At 45.0% G+C, this 23,146-nt stretch overlaps 1 protein-coding gene across 2 annotated transcripts in view; it reads right to left on the minus strand.

The window, feature by feature from the left end:
* The window catches only part of ROR2 (receptor tyrosine kinase like orphan receptor 2), a 218,149-nt gene that overhangs the window by 26,406 nt on the left and 168,597 nt on the right, over nucleotides 1–23,146 (minus strand). For both annotated transcript variants that reach the window (XR_009503836.1, XM_059926277.1), the window contains exons 2-4: nucleotides 20,774–20,851; nucleotides 3,139–3,426; nucleotides 2,303–2,333 (exon numbers count right to left, since the gene is read on the minus strand). Coding sequence is in view for 1 of the 2 variants with exons in the window: in XM_059926277.1 (XP_059782260.1) it covers nucleotides 2,303–2,333; nucleotides 3,139–3,426; nucleotides 20,774–20,851 (397 nt within the window). In the remaining variant the exon portion in view is untranslated. The remainder of the gene's footprint in view (nucleotides 1–2,302; nucleotides 2,334–3,138; nucleotides 3,427–20,773; nucleotides 20,852–23,146) is intronic.

The raw sequence follows: 23,146 nt of genomic DNA on the forward strand, positions 1-23,146 counted from the left end.
TACAACAAAAATCAGAAAATAACAAAAAACAAAAGCTTATGTTGCCTGGAGGGGAAAAAGATGTAGCCAAAATGGTATTCAGAGGAAACTTCACTGTCTTAAATGCATTTGTTTGAAAATTTAAAACAACTAATAAAAACTACTTTTTTAAGAAGTCAGAATGACATAAAGATCACTTGAACCACTACACACACATCAGAATGGCTCAACTTAGAAAGACCAACCAGATCAAATGTTGGCAAACAATGCAGTGACCATAACTTTCCTACCTGCTGGTGGGAGTACAGAGTGGTACAATCACCTTAGGAAAAGGTCTGGTATTTCTTACAAAACTCAGCACACACATACCCTATAAGTCAGCACTTTGACCCTAGGTATTTACCTAGCAGAAATGAAAATACATGTCCACAAAAAACTTGTATGAGACTATCCAAAGCAGCTTATTCATCAATGTCAAAAGATGCAACCTGCTCAGGTGTCCATCAAGAGGAAAATGGATAAACTAACTGATACAGTCACACAAGGGAACACTATTTGGCAATAAATAGCAGCAGCCTAGTGAAACATGTACAGCATAGATGACTCTCGAGAGAATCATGTCAAGTGAAGGAAACCAGGCTCAGGTGGCTATGTATTGTAGGATTTCATTTCTATGAAGTTCTAAAACACGTAAAACTAGCTCATGGTAGAAAAAAATCAGAACAGTTGTTGCCTGGGGAGGAGAGGAAGTGATCAAGAAGTTGCATGATGGAACTTTCTAGAGTGATAGGAATGTTCTGCGCCTGGATAAGGGTTAGATTGCAGAGGTTTTTGCATTGTTTGGGCCTTATTAATAGAATACTTAATGTAAGTTTTAACTCAAAAAGAAGAAACAAGAATAGTAAGTACACAGGTGTTGGACTCTTGTTAATGATTTCCATAATATTTCTAAACGATATCATAATCCATAATGATATCCAAAATATTTCAGGATAAGTGTACAAATATCTGCAAATTATTGTGAAATGAATAAAAGAAATAAGACAACTGAGGAATGGAAACGGATGGAAAGATAGGCTAGCACAGTAAAATGTAAGCTAACACAACATTGTAAATCAATTATACTTCGATAAAATAAATTTTTAAAAAACAGAAAAAAAGTTTAATTGTATATAAAATTAAATAGGTAAGTATATTTGATATTTATATATTTAATAAATTACATTATAATTATGCGTAAATTATTTATTTATATATTTCGCAATATATATATGTTTATGTTATATAATATTTACTTTAATTATACATAAATAGACAACATAAGATATAGATATAAACGAAAATAAGAATTCAACTTTTGAATGACTTATACCTTTTCGAAAGCCTCACAGATGTGCCCTGGATGCAATTTCTTCTTTTCTCACTCTATGCATGAATGATTATTAAGGAGAAATGCTTGGACACTACGGCTCAGCACAGAAAGCTCTCAAAAATCTGCCTTCTGCAAGTGGCACCTGATGTAAGCTACGAGGGGCCCCTGCCCACCCACCTCACCCCAATGGCCAGGGTTTACGAGGCAGCAGGGGGACACAGAGAAGCAAACTCTGCTTGGCTGACCAGCACAGCGTCTGCCCCACTGCTCAGAACTTTCAGATGTGAAGCAAAGGCTTTCTGATATGCCTGAATAGAAAATGAGGAATCCAACAGCCATGGCTAACCTCGAACACAGGTGCTGAAAAGAGTGATTCCCATGGATGTGTGCGGTCCGGAGGAGAAAAGACGTTACACCGGGAAACAAGAGGCCTGAGTTCACAGCCAGAACCTGCCCGCAGGTGGGTGAAGACCCCTGAGCCAGGCTCTGAGCCTCAGTCTTCTGAAGTGGGTCTGAGACCCCGCCTATGGTGGAGGTTCCCCGAGGCTTGACAGGCATACATTTTGTAGACTGCAGCTGGCGATGCAGTTAGGGCGGCGCTGGGACTTCAGGGTACTGCCTCCCTGTTTTAAATGTGTCCGGGACACCAGGGTCCTGGCAGCCCTGGCAACCTGGTCTGTACACTTACGCTGCCTCCAGTTGCCCTGCAAGGTCACGATCTCTGAAAGCAATTAACTTTGCCTGCTTTTATGACTTTTTCCCTAACACTCAACATGGAAAATATAACAGTTTTCCAGCCAAAAGCAAGCACATTGCCATCCTTGTGTGAAGTCCAGCCAACTTCTAGCAAATTCAGCAGAAACATGTGTTTGCCCGATTTAAAGCCGGGGTTCTTACATAACGGAAGCCCACAAAGAATGAGAAAATGGTTTGAGGAAAGCAAATACTTACTGAAAGTTATGATTTGGGCTGTGTGTTGGACCTAAAGGAAAAGAAAAAAGACAAGTTATTAATACTTCATGATTTGGAATAATTTCTTTTTCCAATCCAGCCCGTGGTAAAGGCAACCGCAGCCCAGGGTGCTCATTTGTGGTGAGCGGCCTTCGGCCTCCAGCTCTGCCCCTGCCCAATATTATATGCCAAGGATGGGGGAAACCACCAAGGATGGAAGGGGTGCTCTGTGTTGATGCAGAAATGTCAGGAGATATTTTGGGAGTTTCTGCTGTCTTTTCTCTCGTCTCATCTAAACTTGATTCACAAGATCTGTCTTACTGGTGACAGAACGGCTGGGGCATTGCAGGGACCTCCACAGAACTGGGATGAAAGGGACATATTCCTGCCTGCCATTTAATTGCTTCATGCCACCTGTGACAAGCGCAAGAGTACAGAATTGTCCTCACGCTCTGCTCCCTGCCCATCCTCTGGGCCGGGCTGGGTTTCTGTGGGTGGGTGGGTGGGTGCCTGTCTGGATCGCCTGGGCTTGAAGCGTGCGTGGCCAGCCTCCCCGTGGGGTGACCTCCTGACACACAGCCTGCCTGAGATTATGTTCTGCACTCCAGGTTTACAGACCTCTCCATCTGCGTCTATTTTCTTTTATTACTAGTAAATGGGCAACAGGTTAAGCCAGGACCTCGTGCACAATGGGAAAGGCCTCGGGGAAGGGTTTTATTGATTTCCTCTCTGCTGACTTGTGTGTGTTCAGTTTCAAACTGCACATTCATCTGCTGCTCGGTGGCTGGGGACTTTTCTATCTGATAAGCAGCACACCGGGGACCGTCCCCACTCACCGAGCCGCACGAACAGGACGCCAGTGGCGGTGATGGTCTTCACCCCATTGGTGGCCACGCACTGGTAGTAGCCGGTGTCCGTCGTGTCCAGGTCCTGGATCCGCAGCCGAGAACCGTATTCCGTCTTGCGGATGATGATACGCCGGGGCTCCTGCACGACCGGGGCGTCGTTCTTCAGCCACCGCACGCTGGGCGGCGGGTTTCCGGCCACCTTGCAGTGCAGAATCGCTGTCTGGCCTTGGACTATGGTGATATTGTTCACCGGCTCCAGGAAATTCAGAAAGTACCCTGCAAAGGAGAACAGTCAGAGAGGAGCAAACGTCCGTGAGGGCTGGGAGAGAAGGCTGCCTGAGGCTCCTTCTTGGAATTGCTTGGGGAAGGTTTTGATTTTTCTCTCACATAAGTATAGCCCATTCTCGTTATTTGGGGTAATTTTGTTCTAGAATGTTGCCTCAAACACTGAATGAGCGAATACGGAATCACTGCTGCTGGAGAAACACAGGGTTAGGTTCCTGTGAGCCTCTGGTCACAGCGTTCTAATCAACCGATCAATAAAGAACCTTGTTTTATTGTGCTCTGTTTAAAGACACCTTATTTAATAAGTATTGTTGATTCATTAACATCGATCTCATTACCAACAGACCAATAACTTGTGTCTGAAGGAAGCTTATCTAACACACATGCTTTCTCCATAAGGCACATCTAGTGCTTAGGACACCAGACAGCACTTCAGCACCATTATTGGGGGCATTTTAAATGGCAAATTACCAACAAAAAGTACAAAAATGCAAAAAACATGGGACTAAATAGACCACGAAAAGGACATTTGTTTACAGTATGAGTTGGGACATTAGGCAGAGTGTCACTTTGTTCAAGCTCAGCTGGGAATGTGTGCATGTGTGCATTGGGCAATTCAAAATTTTCACTGCTCTGGGCATGTCTATGAATGACCATGAAAGTGCTATGAGAACTGATTTGGGGGTTAAAAATACATTTTAGGTAATAAGCAAACTTGCAAATATGGAATCTGCAAATAATGAGAATCAACTTTACTTCTTTTTGAAAGCACTAAATCTAATCTCACTAAATTTATGATGCAAATTCATATTCAGAAAGTCCATCCTCCCTTCTACCACACCATCAAGCACAAGCCGCAATAAGGAAAGTAGAAAAAGAAAGCATGTGACAAAACAGAGATATCCTCAAAAACAAGCTAATCATTGGTCTGAACAGAACAAAAATCACAAGGTTGAGTGTTGCTGCCCACTGCACCCAGGGCAGGAGCAGGAAGAAGCCGTCCAGGGTTCGCACACAGGAAAGAAAACAGGGCCTAAAAGTACCTGAAATACAGAGCTAGTGGGGCTGGAAACACTGCCCAGGAACGTGGGGTTCCAGTTCAACCACAGGCAAGCGCTTCTCAGCTGGTGACAAAGGCCACTGGGAACCAGAGGAAGTAAGGCAGACAGTGGTGGGGAGGGGTAAGGGTGTGTGTGTGTGTGTGTGTGTGTGTGTGTGGTGTAGGTCAGGGGCTGGGGGATACTCTCTGTCAAGATAAACATGCACACTAAAATTCCACAACACCAAAGAAACCCACTAAGGCTAGACAGACAAGACAATCAATCATCAGGAGATGAACTTACTACAGACAAAACCAAGATAATGGAGCAATCGAAAAAGCCTATAAAGCGTATTCAAGTTCTAAATCTTTTGGCTTGATTTATGGTTGGTCCCTATTCTTTTTTTCTTTTTTAATGAAGTGAAACATTGAAAGATGGCACATATCTGTATTACTGATTTAATTGGATGAAAAATTACAGGATTCCTAGTGGACCCTGGGGATAAGTTTCACAGGATGAGTGATGGCTCAGATGTTGGGTGATAGGAGATAGCTGAGGAGGTGGGAGGTTGTGAATTTCAAGGTGAAGGGACAGTTTTCCTTCACAGGGGAGAGTGGATAGATATCGGTCTAGAGAGGTGTCACTAACCAGTACTGATTACTATTTATGAATATTATTATCAACATCATTAGGTTCTACCTTGATTCTCTGCTAGCCAACCCCTTTCTCAGTGCACTCAAGTTGAGGAACAGAATTCTTACTGATGACACAAAGCTGGAAGGTAACTAAAATGTCGATGACAAACACCTGAAAAGAGGCTGAATCAAGCAGGGTGACATCTTGGATGTCAGGGCTGTTCATTAACAGCACAAGCTCAATTTGGAGAGACCTGCATTCCTGACGCTCCTGCACTAGACCCGGCATCTTTGAAAACAAAATGAGATCTGATTTGACATTCTGAAGCGGTTACTTTGGTATAATCTGGGCTGCCCAGATTACAGCGAACACATTGTTTCACTATGTTCTGGCCAGAGCCCAAGCACTTACAAGTTGCTTAAGATTCAAATGCTTCATTAAGGTCTCATAACACTAAAATGCACAGTAGGGCATATAAAATAGTCATCAAATTATAATTTAAAATAGCAAATGACAGATTAAATCACCATGATCTCTTCTTCCTGGCATAAGTTTAATTATAATTCTCATCTCTACCCTGATGACAGTTTTTCCAAAGGCCTTTGACAAACCATGGCTTCCTGGGAGACACAGGCAATGGCTTCGTGTAAAGGCAGAGTGTAAGGATCTGTGTCTCCAAGCTGACTAGCAAAAACCTAAAAGGAGCAGGCCCAGGGGTTCTGAGGGCCGAGACAGGATGGTCGCTGCTGGCTCTTATCTCATCCATTTGGGGGACTGGCTTGAGAGTAGTTCTGCTACCACCTTCCTCCATTTGCATACATCAACTTGGGACGTCTCCATCGATTGGCTAAAAATCTTGAAAGATATAGAAGGATCTTCTTCAACATGGAAAAAACATGTGTCTAGAAAGGGAAGAAAGGGAGGGAAGTACTCAGAGGAGAAAGTTAAGGAGACAGTTCCTTTTGTACAACTTAGAAGGAAACCTGGGGAGAGTCCAGGACTGTCCAGTTACTCTAAATATAGACCCTTAGTGTCCGCTTCTTTTCAAGAATATCTTTTTTACATCGAATGGGTATGGAAACGTGGAGTTCTTCTTCACTATTCCCACCAACAGCTTCTCCTACACCCGACTGACAAATTGACAGCGGTTTAGACTTAGTCTTTCCGTGTCCCTCAGGAAGGCTCCTTTTTGAGAAATGCAGAATAGGGCAGATGGGCTCGTGCCTGTTCGCGCGCCACGTGAGCACAGAGAGCCCTGATGTTAACCTTGTCCCACCGGGTAGGGCGCTGTGAAACCATCTATTAGGCTTAATCCAGAGATGGTGCTGGTATCTCCCTTTCCGATGCTTTATCAACACTAGCTAACAAGGACTAAAGAAATCCACAGGTACTGGAATCAAGCACCTTACACAGTTGATTTAATCTTTAAAGCCCTCTTGGCTATATCTGTTTATGTGAAATGTACAGAATAGGTAAATCCAGAGACAGAAAATAGATTAGTGGTTGCCAGAGGCTGGGGGAAGGGAAATTAGGGAGTGACTCTTAATGGGTATGGGGTCTCACTTTGGGGTGATGAAAGTGCCTGCAACTAGAGAGCAGTGATGGTTGCACAGCATTACAAGTGTAGTCCTGGGGTCAGGAAATGCCTGCTGAGGAGGGATGGGCAAGGTGAGACCAGGTGAACAAATCAAGGACAAGCAGGTAGAGGGGAGGTGGAGATGTCAGGCAAAGGGGAAGGGGACCACTCTCTTGAAAGCATCCTTCCCAGAGTGCTGGCAACCACCCTCAGTTTTGCTCAGACCCCGGGGTAAGCCTTCCACTGATTTCCTCCCCAATTTATCCAGATTCCCTTCACTCTCAACCAGATGAACACTCACTCCTGAAGCCACACCTTCCTCAATCTACAAAAAACGAAGGAGAATCTAGTGAAGTGATCTAGTCCACATGGGGAGTTCTTGCCAACTCTTCTCGATCCTACACCGTCTAAACCAGTGGGGTTCAACAGTGTCTTCACATTGGGGTCACCTGGAAGCTTATAACATACATCCAGCTGCGCAATTTGTCAAAACTCTTAAGTGTGCAGCCCGAGCTAAGAGTCCCTGCTCTGAAGCGCTGAGGAGAAAGAAAAGCAACAATTCCAGTGAACGAAACCCATCCAAGAATGAACTTAGAGCAGACCCGAAACAACACTGAGAAGAATCGCTGGAGGGCACGGTAGGACTGGAAAGGATACCTGGGGAGGTTCTGAGTGCAATGGCATATAAGAGGCCTGTCCAGTTGGGAATGGACAAAAGGGCAGGATGTCCACAGACAGCACCCATGTCCCGACTGAGGCCTTGAATCAGCCTCCTTCATGCTCTGCAGGAAGCTCAGAGAGACCAAAACTGTGGGTCGATAACATGGTAATTTCATACATTCATAGCTCCCTCCCTAGGCAGGTGAGTAAAAGCAAGCCTTCAGGAAGAAATCAGAAAGACAGATAATGAAGAAAAGCTAAGTTATACCCATGGTATCAAGGCTTCTGGAATGTTCTTTCCCTTCCCACATTCTCCCCCACTGGAAGGGAGGGGGGGGGGTCCCTTGTTCTTCCTAAAACACACCCAACTGATCCCTTATTGTGCAGTCAGCCAAGAACCCCTAGTCCTCTGATCTTTTCTATTTCTCATAAGTCAATTCTCTGCCAGAAAGTCACCTCCACAGAGGGTGTTCCCAGCTGCCTCTATTCACTTCTAACCTTGCCCCCCACCTCACTGATCTTGGCCTGCTGCTATGTCAAAGTCACACGCATTAAATTATGATGACTGAAATACATTTTGACATCAAGAATAACAAATGTTACTTTGACAGGGGGGCAAGTTTCTCAATTTCATGGCTATTTCTCTTCCATCCTGATAAGTTCCATTTAAAAATTGGGATAGGATGATGGAGAGAGGACTGCATTTATTATAGCAAAAGTATTATATTTCTACGTATTGTACTAATTTCCTGTTGTTGCTGTAACATGTTAGCACAAACAGCGTGAAACAACACAAATTTACTATCATACAGTTCCGCAGGTCGGAGGTCCGAAAATCAATGTGTCGGCAGGGCTGTATTCCTTCTGGAGGCTCTGGGAGAGTCTTTCTACTTGCCTTCCCTGGCTTCTGGAGGCCACCTGCATGCCCTGGCTCATGGTGCCTTCCTTGTATCACTCCAACTTCTGTTTCCATCACATCTCTGTTGAGTGACTCTGACCCTCCTGTCTCTCTCTTATAAGGACCTCTGTAATTACATTGGCCCACCTGGATCATCCAGGATCATTTCCCATCTCAAAATCCTGAACTTAGTCCCATCTGCCAAGTCCCTGTTCCGTGAAAGGTGACACGCTCTGAGTTCCAGGACTTAGGACGTGGACATCTTTGGGAGGCCATTATTCTGTCCCTTATGTATATTTTTCTTTTATCTTGCCACTTTACTGAACTACCTTAGTTATAAGAGTTTCTGAGTTGATGGTCTTAGATTTTCTATGTAGATTTTCTTCAAATAACAATAATATAGCCTTTTTGCTTCCAAAATTCATACTGCTCCTATCTCCTCTTGCCTCCTCTTCAGTATTAATTATTTTTGAGCTAACAATTTTTAATACTGAAATGTTGCACAGAAAAGTACAGATATTAACATAGTAGTACCCATGTACACAACATCAAGATTTTACGCAAATATTTTACCATATTTGACTTACAACACTTAAAAAATAAGACATTCTGGAATGTAACTAAAGCACACCCTTCCCTATTTGCCCTTTCCTCTCCAGAGAACTACACTATTCCAATTCATATTTGTATTATTTTATATTTTTAGAATTTTCTCTGAAAGATCATCTTTGCTAGTTGCTTTTTTTCACTCAAAGTCAGCTTGGGATTTACCTATGTTGATGTAGTTCATTTATTTTAATTACTGTATAATATTCTACTGTACAAACAAACCACAATTTCTTTATCCATTTCCCAATTCTGGAGCAGTAAATCGTTTCCACATTTTTGCTAATACAAACAGTGTTTAATGACCATCTTTATACACCTCAACTTGTACATGTATGGGAATAACCTTGAAAGCATCCACCTGGATGCATTAGTGATAAGTCATAGGGCCTTGAAGTCTTTCATCTGTCTAGGTCTCAAAAGTGCCTGAGTTAAAGTATTTCTCCTACAACTTTGCCAGCATTTGGTGTTTGGGGGCTTTAAAATGTTTGCCAATATTTTGGACATGAAATAGTGCTGTTGTTTTAGGTTGTATCTTAAGGATTCCTCATGAGCTCAAGAGTCTTTAGGAAGGTTTACCAGTCCTTGAGGTTCTCCTTCTGTTGCTGTCTATTCAAATCTTTATACTCCTAACTAATACATTTTCTTTTTCCTTTTCTAATGTATGCATTAAATATGAATTTTTCAAGTTCTTATTTAGCCATCAAATAAATTATTTTATTTAATCTCCATGTGGTTGGTCAGACCCCAGTTTTCTTATAATTTATAATTTTTTTTGGTTGAGTTATTAAAGGTGTGCTTTAACTGCACTGTTGTCACAAAACATAGTCTGTGTGATGATAATTCTTTGATACCACTGAGATTTGCTTGCACAAACACGATGATTTCAAGGAATAAACAGAAAATGAAACGTGAAAAAAAAAAAAAAAAGAGATTTTCTTTACAGCCTAGTACAGAGTCAATTCCTGAAATGTCCCACATTTGATTGGTAAGAATGTGTTTTCTCTAATTGCTCAGTGCAGGTGTTTATATATGCCCACTAGATTAAGCTTGTCAATTTGTTGCCCAAATTTTTAATACACTTATCAATTTCAATGAGATATGTGTTAATTGATACTGTATATGGCAAATAGCCATTAATAATTCTGTGAGGTTGTGCTTATATATTGGAAACTATGTTGCTGGGTGCAATAAACTCCCAGTTTATTATATCGTCTAGTCTTTACATCACTATGTAAGGCTTCTGTGTCTAAAAAACCATTTAGTTTGATAGTAATGTACCTATTTCAGAGTACTTTTGGTTAATGTAGTCCTACTCTATATTTTTATTTTTTTAATGATTTTTATGTTTATATACTAGACATGAATCTTGTAAGCAACGTATAATTTAACATGTTAGTTTATCAGTTTGTATGTGTTAACCTATGACTTTCTTAACTGATGGGTTTATTTTTAAAGTGTTAATTTTTCTTCTTAAGTCTCTCTTCCTATTTTCTATTCGTTTTTTTTTCTTCTTTATTCTCCCTTTACTTGTTTGAAAGTTAGGCTTAAGTGGCTAGCTAGCTTTACTACTTTTTATAGGCATACCTAATTTGACAAAGTCTCCCAAATACAACCAAATACAAGCACCTTGAAGTGCTGTGAGCTGCAATCACCCCCCAGCCACCAGAGCTTGGAGTCATTGCTTCCCAGTGTTTAGCTACACTCCATTTGTACACCCCCAGGGGTCATTATTACTGATGATTTTTACTAACAGAATTTCTTTAGATTTGCCAACCTGGTTACCAAGTTCTTTCCTTGCCAAGTCTGCCTGCATCTCACTCCTTCCTCCTGGTTCAACTGAGCTCTTCCTGATTCTCATTCGCTCTTTGGGTAAAGAACTGAGGTTGTAAACACTCTTACTCTTGGTCGAAAATTACCTGTTACTTTCACACTTGAATAATAGCTTAGCTGGGTACAGAATTCTAGACTGACAATTACAGTACTGTCCTCTGTCTTTTGTGGTTTTTGTTACAAGTTCTGCTGTTCCTTTGTGGGTAATATCTGACCTTTCCCCTCTTCGGCTACTTTTCATACTTCCCCTTGCCTTTGCCATTCCGAAGTATCACTAGCTGTGAATTTAGTTTTATTTTAGCCTCAACGGGCCTCCGTGCCATTTCCAACATCTGAAGATTCATGCCTTCCATCAATTCTGTAAAATTCTCTACCAGTATCTCACAAAATATTGTTTCTCCCTTCCCCTTTATGTCTCCTTTGAAATCTCCTTCTTGATATATGCTGAATTTCTTTATGTGATTCCTCCAAACTATTCACCTACTTTTATATTTCCTGTCCTTTTATAATCTTTAGCTAAGCACAATCTACTGTCCATCAGGTTTTCTCATTTCGTCTACTACATTTTTCATTTCTAGAAGGTCTCTTTGGTTCCTTTTCAAACCCACCACTGCTTTTTCTTCCTTTATCTTTAATCCTTCTGGTTTCATTGTTTACTAGCTCATCACTCATCCTGGGCCTCTCTGAGTGTACTTTGTAATTTTTCACTGCAGGGCTGGGTTTTCTGTGGGAATCCCTTTTGGACTGGGTTCCTGCAACAGGCAGTGTCAAATGTTCACGTTGATTCTTGGGCTCAGGATTCCCCCACAACGTTCTGGTAATGTAAATTTGCTTTCCTGAGGTGTGGGTCCAAGTCTGATTTCTCATGGGAAAGCCTTCTGTGTTTCCCACCTTGAGCCAGGCTTCAGGCAAGCCCTCTTCTCACCCTCCTGGGCTAATGAATGAAAATTCCCCCCTCTTTCCTTAGGTCTCCTAGGGCTTAGCCACGGTGCCTTAGCTACAACATCTCTGATCTCTGCCTCATGGGTTGCCTTCTGGCATGATACTGAAACCCAAGGCTTCTGATGTAACTAAGCTTAGCAGAATAGTTTGTATAGCAGGGGTTATATTTCATAGGCCTTATGTTAAGGCATAAAAAATGTAAATTCCTTCATTTTTCTAAAACCAAACTTGATTTTTTTTCTCAACCCCTTATTTCTCCTGATTGAAGGAAATGTAATACATCCAATTCCAGTGGAATCAGTAACTTTAGCATATTTAGTTATTTCACGTAATCTCAAAATCAGGATTTTCTACTTCTGGGTATCCTCTCCAGTGTAAGCTATTCCAGCGTCAAAACACTGAAGATTGATGTGTCTGTAGCTACCCTTTTCCTGCACCATCTTTTGCCAAAGTGTCCTCGTCTTAATGGTGCTCGTTCTACTCTGGAGCCCATGGATGCATCCACATTTGCCCCACGGCCACAAGGTGACACCGCTGAAGAGCTCACCATTGGAAAGCTCATGTCATAACTGCACAACACCTGCAGATTCCAACTCTTTGTCTCAGTTAAACTTTTTCCCAGGAAAACTGGGCCGTTCTCCATGGCTGTAATCATAGTGGAACCACCCGGGTGGTTCCGGCCTTGGCAGTCCAGGGTTATCACAATTCTGTTTCCTTCCTATTCCTGGCTCCTGGGCATTTCTCCATCTCTCTTGCAAGTTCATCTAAGCATTTACATCTTTTACGAATATTTTATTGAGCACCTGTATGTAATTTAAGTCCGAGGGAGGCCAAGTTAGTTTGGTCCACCATTACAACCATCATTCATTCTCTGGAGGCCGAAATGAAAGTAGAAAGAAAATTCTCTGAAGACTAAGCACAATATTGCTTTTTCCCTTGGTGTTTAATTACCAGCCAGTTTTTCACCTCTCGGCTTCACTTCCTTTCCGTGTGAAATATGGCATTTGTACTGGCCATTGCTAAGTTCTCCTCTAGCTCACAAAGGCTTCCTTTAGAGTTGCCCCAAACCTCTCCAGACGCAACTGAACAGGCCAGGAGGAGCTAGGCATGGGCGACTGCAAATTCTGCTACCTTGGATCCCGTCAGTCCGTCACAGTGTTAAGAGAGGAGAACAGAAGTTTTCCCTTTTGATTATCCAAGAGGGTTTCCCCTTCCTCATAGCAGGGTCACTTCAACAACTGATGTTAATGCATTCCATCTCCCTGATGCCCAGGCTAGCTCTCTACTTGCCCCTAAACTCCACACAGTGGAGCTTAGTCCAAGCATGAAAACATACTAAAGGCAGGGGTAACAGAAAACCTGTTTCCTGTGGACACCACTCCTGACCTCACAGTCAGATCAATGATTAATGATTTTTTTTTTTTACCCCAACTGACCGTCCACATATTCACCAACTTGGTCAAATGACTAAGGTGTTTGAGGATCTGCTTGTTTACCAGATCATACTGACTAGCCTGGGAGGAGATAAGGAAAGCCATGTGTACTAGGGTCATGAGGTCACAGGGCTTTGATTGGTGGGAAATAAAACAGCCTGCCTAGAAGGGCAGGTGATGAGGGGACCCTGAGAGCCAGCGCAGAGGACAGAGCTGCTCTTCCCAGAAGGAAGTATTTACAGGCCAATAAATCCATTGGGGGCAGTGGCAGGGGCTCAGACCTTCCCGCTGAGCTGTCTAGCGGTCTGCACGGAGCCAGCAGCAGAAAGAGTTGGAGGAGGGGAGCTTACCAGGGGGAGCAACAGGGTCAGAGGAGGGTGTGAGACTAGAAAGGATGGAAATCGGAGAAAATAAGAAAAACGGGGAAATTAAATTAAAGGACCGGAGAGATGGAGAAAAGTAAGTAACAGTGTTTGGCGGAGAACAGGGTGCTGTGGGTTGAACTGTGTCCCCCAGTGAGATAGAGGTGCTGGAACCTGTGAATGTGACCTTACCTGGAAATTGAGTCATTGCAGATGTAATTAAATTGAGATGAGGACATATGGGTGGGCCCTAATCCAAAGGCTGGTGTCCTTTAAAGAGGGACATTTGGATACAGACACAGAGAAGATCACGTGAAAACAGAGGCAGAGATTGGAGTAATGCGGCCCCAAACCCAGGAACTGCACGGACCGCCGGCAATGCCAGAAGCTCAGAGACATGGACGGTTTCTCCCTCAGAGCCTCCAGAAGGCACTAATCCTGCCAACACCTTCATTTTGGATTTCTGGCCTCCACAACTGTAAGAATAAATTTCTGTTGTTTAAGGAACCTAGTTTGTGGTACTTTGTTATGACAGCCTTTGGAAAATACTGCAGGGGGCTCGAGGGATTGAGGAAGAAAAGCAGAAGAGAGGGAGAAGGAAGGAGACCATTTGACAAACAGGGTGACACCCACATCCTTTCAAAGGGACAGGGACACAGATACATTCACACACACACACACACACACACACACACACACATACACACACTTGGAGGGTTCAGGCACAGGAAGACAGACCCAGACCCAGAAAACCAGATGCAGGCACGGGCGGGCTTAGAGAGAGAGAAGCACACACAAAACCCAGGCGGCTGGGAGCACATAGGAGCTGGTGCATATCAGGGGTGGGTCATAGGGAGAGAAAAACACACACACACACACACACACAGACGCACACACCTGGGACAGACGTTAGACAAGCACACATGAACAAGCCCGCTGCAGTTTGGTGTTCAAACTCAGTGGGATGAAGAAGAATGACTGCCTCTCCGTCACCTTCAATAGGGACAACAATGGATGGTCCAGCCAGACAATGGCCACCAGTTGCCGTGACTGCATCCCAGCTGAAGTGCAGGTCTCCAGCAGCTACCCTGGGAGAGTGAGTGGGGGACACTGAGAAGGAGAAGCAGAGAGGAAGGCTTGGAGGCAGAGACTGGCCTCATGCCCCTGGAAGCAGGCTGTGTCCCCGCCCTCCCCAGGGTGGGCTCCCGTGCACATGTACGAGCTCCCAATCCGCCCTGGACAACATGAGTGTGTACATTTCGAGATCTCTCATCTGTGGGTTGAGGCTTTCTCCCAACACGGCTCAGTTTGTCCAGATCCCGGGCAGCCCAATGGGCTCTGCAAATTCACAGCCGGCAGGAGGATCGGGGGAGCTCAACGAGCAGCCTTCACCTCGAGAGTGGCCAGGGATCAGAGCCTGGAAACCCATGTTAGATCTGTCCAGAGGAAGTGGGGCAACATTCTAGGCCCTCCGCTCACTGTCTGGGGGAGCCCCAGGTTTCCATGACCAGCCAGGGGACACCCAGAGGGGAGGTGCCAAGTTCCCAGCCACAGACTTCACGCTAACTGTGTCTGCAAGCAGGGTGCTGTTTTCAAGTCTACCCCATCAGCCCTGGAGACGCTCACTCTCTAGTAAACTGCAGGAGACAATCACACACACATTCACACACACACCAAGAGTTCCAGAATAAAGCAGAAATGCACCCAACATATATGCTAATCAATCCTTGTGTCCTATGTGAATCAGGAACCAGGCACCCAGTAAACAGACATCAGGCATCGTCTTCATGCCAACATGGTGAACTCTGTTGATGGCTTTTTTTTCTCTGTCCCAGGAAATTTTAGTTCAGCACTGCAGCACAGCGTGTCACAAATAACAGGGGGCAGCCTGGTAAGTAAGGCATCGACTCCTGCCCTGTGATTTAGAATGCCCTTCAGATCACCTCTCATTGCAACACATCCTCAAGTGGGGAGAGTCAGGGATTCCCCTTCTGGTTTCAGTGGGGACGATGAGCAGCCCTTCTCCTAAGACAGGAGACACAAGCAAGCGAGTCTATTTTTGGAGGCTGTAGGACGAACAAGATGAGTACCACCCGTCCGGGCTCTCAGAAATGATCCACTTCCCACACACATTCCAAAGTACTGATTCTACAAAACCGGAGATGTGTTACATATGCATTTAAAATACAGCCTTGGAACAAAAGAGCAAATGGTTTCTAGGCCAAATGCACACTTTTGTAAGTATAATAATAATAAATAGTGTGTCTAATATAGCAAAGAATATAAAACTCCTGTTAAATATCACTGTAACTGGAGTCGTAAGCCTTCAGTGCTAACAATGACAGTACTTTGGAATACAGAAATTTCAGGCAAACGTTTCAGCTGTAAATCACAGTGTCTTTTGTATTCATTTTTTCCTTCTAGACTCTGGGATCTCTCTCTTTCTGAATACCAACCACCAATTATATGTTAAGTGCTCAATCTTGGCCCAGTACATTTGAACTCAAATGCTTTTTACCCTTGTAACTAATTCTCAGATCCTGTTTTGCTCAGTGACAGACTGGCCCGCTGGCCGTTTCCACCTGCCTGCAATTTTACAGATGCGTGGGCATCATAAATGGTAACTGGGTTAAAGAAATAGCTCATACAGTCCATTCGGCTATTATTATTTTTTATACATGATTTAAGCCAAATGTGGCCAAGCAGTAACGCTCCCTGAAGCTCTTTAAACAAAAAAATGCATGGAATAATAAGTTTGGCATTGCCAGGCCAGTTCCTTCCGTCACTGAGGGTGCGAGAAGGAGGTCGGGGGAGCAGAAAGGAAGAGTGGATTGAGTCCTCTTTTGTGCAAGAGCCATAACACATAAGGAAGTAAAATCGCACAACAGGACTAGAGAATTGGGTTGCAAGGGAATAACTGACGCCCCTGGGTCTCCCCGGGGGGCCATTCACCAGGCTCCTGTCCCTGAGGGGCTGCTGCGGTCTCGATGCCTAGAAACTGATGGACACACTGAAAATCATAACTGTGACAATGACAAATGGCCTCAGCATCCAGCCACTGCTTTTTGGGTGAGAGCTATACACTAAGCCCTTCCATCCCTCCAATGGCTGGGGGTGAGATGTGGCCGAGAGCAGCGCCCAGACCCCAACAGGATGGTGGAGCGCCACCCAATCCAGGCCTGTCTTCTGGCCAAGCCAAGCACGGACTGCTGCACTCACCATGCTTCACTATCCGGTGCTGCCACCACAGAAAAGGGGCCCAGCTTGCTGTGGTCCTCTGCATCCTTTTTTACTGCCTTTTTACAAGCGTGTACACATTCTCACAGACACGTGTACACACACACGCACACCCGCTTGACAAGTTAACTTCTGCAACTGGTATTTCTGTGCCCTGGAGAAGCTTCCAAACTCTAACTGAAACTCCCCTCAGCCCTGCACACACACTGATGTGCACACAGGTGTAACACAATCACAAGTGGGTTAACAAAATCAAGAGGCAATCCAATCCCAACTAAGCAGAGGACATTAGAAAGCATCCTGTTCTAGGCTTGAGAAGTTGCTTGAATACCAAAACGGAGGTCAAGGAATCCCACCCAAGCCACTGAAGCTGACTTATTGATGTTTGGAGCTTACGGCTAGTTGGCAATAAAGTTTCTATGACCGTTTAGCCCATGGTCATTTCAGCACCTCGATTAGCAAATGCATCTTCCAACCAAGTGGACCAAGAGTCCAGCGGCTGCTTCTGCCTCCCAGAGGGCAGCTGTGAACACTCGGCTTGAAGAACAGCGGTAGCCAGTGCAGCTCTCCCTCCCGGCCCCTGCACACCCCAGCCCATGCCCACAAGGAGGCCCCACTCTGGCTGGAGGGAGAGGTCTGCACATCTAAACACAGCCCCAGAGCACGTTTTCCCTAGGGGATATTAGCGTCCACGGAATGACTGCAGGTTGGATTTTAGGCTGTTACTGTGGCTCGTCCACTTATTTACCCAGCCACACCTCCCTCCTAATTCCCCTCCACTTCCCCTCCATCATCCTCCAGAGCTGCCAGGGAGATCTTCACAGAGAGTAAATCAGGTTACACCACATCCCAGGCTTTCCAGAGTGAAGGGCATCTCTTACGATGAAATAGAGCTTTCCCCTGCCATCTAAACAGCTGTGCATGCTCTCCTAGGGCTGCCCAACAGAACTTTCTTTGATAATGGAATGCTCTAGATCTGTACTGCCCATGATGGTGGCTTCTAGCCACAGGTGGCCCCTGAGCACTTGAAATATAGCTAGTAAGACCAAGGAACTGGAGTCTTAATTTTATTTAATTTTAATTGACTTAAATTTAAAGACCCACACGTGGCTGATGGCCATGGTACTGGACCGAAAAACCTCTCCAACCTCAGCTCCCCCAGTCCATAAGCCCCCACCTTCTCCCAGCTGCCCCAGGACACTGAGTCCCCTTGGCCTCAGGGTCTTTTCACAGGCTTCTGCCTTGGCCCCAGACACACCCTCTCCCCACCTTCTTTTAGCAAATGTCAGCTCTTCAGACCTCAGCACAACATCCTTTCCTTAAACCAAGACCCCCTTTCCTTTCCTTCCAGTTCACCACGCCCTCATTTCTTCCTTCAGACTACTCGTCACAACTCCTAGTTTTATAACTTACCAGTTTTCCCTTACAATGCCAATTCCCCAGTCCAGTAAACTCTGAGAGGCAGAGACACACTTGTTTTGATCACCAGTGTGTGCCCAGCCTCACACAGCGCCTGGTACGGAGCAGTCAGGAAATCTGTGTGGGCTGTCTCGACTTCGGGCTCAGTCACACTTGTGAGCAGTGATTTCAGAATCTAACCATCAAAAAGCATCTTTCTTCCTAAGAAACCTCTCCTGAGGCCCAGCATTGTACACAAGCTTCCAGAGACCGGGTCTTGTCTGTCTGGGGAACGCACCCCTGTCCCAGTAGAGGCCCTCGCCTAACAAGCAAGGTCACAGCGACCAAAGTAGGACTTCGAGGGGGTCGACTGAGGAAACTAACTTGTGTATTTACTGCATAACATACTAAAGAGGAAAATCCTTGTCAAGGAGCCTCCAGACACCAGACGCTACCAACAGCACGTAGATCCATGCACTCTTATTTTTTTTTAATTGGAGTATAGTTGATTTACAATGTTGTGTTAGTTCAGGTGTACAGCAAAGTAAATCAGTTATACATATATATATATATCCACTCATTTTTAGATTCTATTCCCACGTAGGTCATTACAGAGTATTGAGTAGAGTTCCCTGTGCTATAAAATGGGTCCTTATTAGTTACCTATTTTATATACAGTAGTGTGTATATGTCAATCCCAATCTCTCAATTTACCCCTCCCACCCCTTTTCCCCCCTGGTAACCATAAATTTGTTTTCTACATCTGTGACTCTATTTCTGTTGATTTAAATGACTGTTCTGAGGCCAGAAGGGAGCAGCTCCCTGTGTGACCCCAAGAGGCCCTTTCAGGACACAGAGGGACATCTGGTCAACTCGGCTGAGACTGGTGGACTTGAGTCATTGCTGCTCAATCCCCAGGAGACCCGGCCTTGGACACGTGGAGGTGAACACATTCCTGAGGGGACACAGGGACCCTCAATGTGCAAGGGGCTGAGAAACTAATATGGATTTCTGGGTTCTGAATAATGATTAAGAAAAGAAATGAAACAGAAATGAAGTGGTTGTTTTAATCGTTAATTGTTATACACTGAACTGTGTCCCCCCAGATTCACATGTTGAAGCCCTAACCCCATGTGTGTGACAGTATTTGAAGGAGAGGCCATTGGGAAGCAATTAGGGTTAAATGAGGTCATGAGGGTGGGGCCCCCAGGAAGGGATCCAAATCTTTATAAGACAGGAAGAAACCAGAGCCCGCTCTCTCTCCCTGTGAGGACACAGCAAGACTGCACTGCCTACAAACCAGGAAGAGTGCCCTCACTAGGACGTGGCCATGCCAGCACCTTGATCTCGGACTTCCAGCCTCCGGGACTGTGAGGAATATAGACCTGATGATTAAGCCATTCAGTCTGTGGTGTTTTGTTGCGGCAGCTCAAGCTGACTGACGCAATAATCTAAGGCAATATGGTGACAGCGGAGGAAGCAGGAAAATCATCACTTCCTCAAGTGACTGGGCTGCATCACAGGAAATGGGGTCTATCGACTCTACAAATCTAAGATGCCAACAAAGTGTGCCAAGTGAACAGTAACCCTGACAGTGACCTCTGGGAAAGCCCGGAGCAACAAGACAAAGAACATGGTCTTTGGTGATCCTTTGGAGGAGGGCCACCTGCCTGTCTGAGGTGCACCCTAGTCTGGACAATTACACCTCGACAATAAGCCCAGAAGACGGCCGCTTGTCATCAGGAGACTCTGTGGCCAAGCCAGGAGTCCAGCTCTTAAGGCTCCACTCAGGCCCACGAAACACCCCCAAAGCCCCTTCCTCCCTCCAGTGGCCATCTGTCTACCCCTGCCCTCTATCTCCCACCCACCCACAGGCTTCTGACTAGCTTCAACCAGCCCTCAGCACCCTCACAACTGCATCAAGATACACAGATGTGGAGGGAGGCAGGCCACTGCGCAGATACTAAGCAGGACCCCGTGGGGTTCCTGGGCACAAAAGCCTCTGTCCCCCATTTCTTGATTACAGGAAATAGGCTTCATTCAGCCTCCATGACCTTCCCTGAGTTCCAGTGGGCAGTTCCAACAGTTGCTAATCAGGGAAGGGAGGGGATGTGGAGACAAGGGAGGAACAGTCAAGAAACAATAGTGCAGCCTTGGGGCAGGGTCCTGGTTCCCCCTCAAGGGAGATACATAACAATATCTTTGAGCTGTTTTGCAGAAACTGAAACCCCCACTTGGTGGGAGAAGTGAAAGGTATGCTGCCCACAAGCACGAAGACCCCAGACCAGTTGGAACCAGAAGGTTGATGATGCTAACTCCCACTTACCACATCACCAACCAATCAGAAGAATGTCCATGAGCTGACCACGCCCTCTTCTTTGAACCATTACCATAAAACTCCTCACAACCCCCCTCCAGGTTGGGACACACAGATATGAGGGCATTAGCCTGCTGTGGCCCCCTTTGCCTGGCAAAGCAATAAATCTATTCTTTTCCACTTCACCCAAAACTCTGTCTCCGAGATTTGATTCAGTGTTGGGATACAGAGGCTGGATTCGACTTCACACCCACCCATGGGGCAGCACTGGGCCACAGGGGACCCTGACCATCCATTTCATCAGGCCAAGCCTTGAGTAGAATGGCACTGTGAGCCCCTCTACATGGTACTCTGAAAACACTTTCGAACACTTGCATTCAAAGAGCACTTCACAATTTACCTTTCAGAGTTGGAATAGGGCTGTTGGGTCCATCCAGTTGTCCCAAAGGGTCATTCGGGTCGGGAACCTCTGCTTGCCCTGGGCAAAAGAGCACAGCACACACATTACTGAGATTTCCCTTCGGGACCTTTACTCTGCTTCTCATGCAGAGACAATAGTGTTTTAGCAAAACTCCCCACTGTATAGAAAACCTAGATGGATAAGGCGTTGTGGTAACTTCCAGAGGGCTTTTCTAGCATCAGATCTGATACAACAGCAAAAGTGATTCTTGCTTTATCCCAAGAACAGCAAAATGCAAATGCTTCGCGGCACATACGGAGGAAGCAAACATGTGGCTCAAGTTTCATTAAGGGAAAGAGAGAGAGATTAAAACACAGGCTGGCAAAATTAAACACTCTGGAGCCAGAGTCAGCAGATGGCCCTCCAAATAGAGGTCCCTGGTAATTCTGAATACATTCAGAATTGGAGGGTTTCTTCAGCAGCTCATTCATTCCCCTCCCGGCCCCCAGACCCACCGGCAGCCAGCAGTCAAGAACTGATCGACCCATAACTGTAAGGACAGAAGTTTCTCATCTTAAAGGCAATCACAACCCCGCACCTCAGAGGCTGTGTCAGAGGGAGAAGCCACTCCCAAAATCATAAACACCCAAAATCATAAACAGATCTGGTCTGTTCAAGTGGGAATACAACACACAGTCATGGGTCCCCCGTCCTGGAATGCCGGGGAAGGGTGGGCAGGTGTGACTGATGACCTAGAAACCGTTTGGGGCCTCCTAGAGACCCTTCTCAATATCCCAACGCGGTTTACTTTCAAAACTTTCACCCCATACCTTGGCCTTGACTGGGTCACACTGGATGGAGGTGGGGGTAGAAATGGAGAAGTCAAGGGCGACTCTGACTACACATCTGGATGAATCTGGGTTTATGGCATCAAAACCTATCGAAGAGCGGGACACACATACAATGGAAAATGATGCAGCTTAGAAAGAAGGAAATCCTGACACATGTTACAACATGGATGAAACTTGAAGACATTATGCTGAGTGGAATAGCCTGACACAGAAAAACAAACACTATATGATTAATGAGATACATAGAGTAGTCAAATTCAAAGAAAGTAGAATAGTTGGTAACAGGGATTGTGGGGAGGCAGAATGGGCAGTTAGTGTTTGTTTAATAGGGACAGAGTTTCATTTTGGGAAGATGAGAAAGTTCTGAAGCTGGATAATGGTGATGGATTTACAACAATGCGAATATACTTGATGCCACTGAACTGTGCATTTAAAATGGTTAAGATGGTAAATTTTATGTTATATGTATTCACCACATTTGTAAAAATTTATTAAAGGCGGTTTATAATTCAATATTGGGTCACCCCACTTGTCTCTCAAATGAGAGACGAGAACTAACAAAGCCCCCGGACACTTCAGATCCCGCTTAAGATGAGGCCTTGCTCAAAAAAACTAGTGTCTAAAAGTGAAGTACAAGTGATTTTCAGGCAGAACCAGGTACGCAAGATTCTTCAAATTATTTAGCTAAACAAACACTGGCCGGTTTACACTTAAGGGTACCCGTGTGTCTAAGCTGATCCTCTCTACCCGCTTGTTCCTAAGTCACAGGACACTCGAGGCAACGCATAAGCTTGCAATGCCCTTAGAATTCAGGCCCAGTTCCCAAGCAACCAACAGGAGACATTATTTCTGAATGGGCCCATGGCTTTTCACATTCAATTATGGTAGAGTCCTTCTTTCTATCACTCCCAGTCCAAACTTACCCACCCATCACAAGCCATGCACCCGTACCATCTTTCATAAAATGTCCTTGATCAACCATTCAGAAGTAACATCTTTTAAAACTATGCCCCAAGAGACTTCCCTGGTGGTACAGTGGTTAAGAATCCGCCTTCCGATGCAGGGTACTCGGGTTCGATCCCCGGTCGGGGAACTAAGATCCCACATGCCCGGGGTAACTAAGCCCGTGGGCTCTAGAGCCCGCATGCCACAACTAGAGAAAAGCCCGAGCACTGCAACAAAGAGCCCGTGCGCCACAGTGGAGGATCCCGCATGCCTCAACTAAGACCCGACGCAGCCAAATAAATTAATAAATATTAAAAAAAAAAAAACCCAAAACATACCGTACACCTCTCCTATGGCAATCACATCATTCTCTGAATTAATAGTTGCATATATTTTAATTTTCCTCAATGGGTTGTAAACAGCTGGAGGACATCAGATGCTGCGTCTCTATTGAGGGCTAATGGTCCTAGCACTAAAACCTAGACAGAATCTGGGGCTGCTACAGGACAGAGACGAGCATAAGCTATGTAAGCCAATCAACGCGGCTCAGTTGGGGTTTGAAATTTTAAATTGGCAT

This window comes from Balaenoptera ricei, chromosome 6, assembly GCF_028023285.1.
Source record: "Balaenoptera ricei isolate mBalRic1 chromosome 6, mBalRic1.hap2, whole genome shotgun sequence".
Taxonomy (NCBI): domain Eukaryota; kingdom Metazoa; phylum Chordata; class Mammalia; order Artiodactyla; family Balaenopteridae; genus Balaenoptera; species Balaenoptera ricei.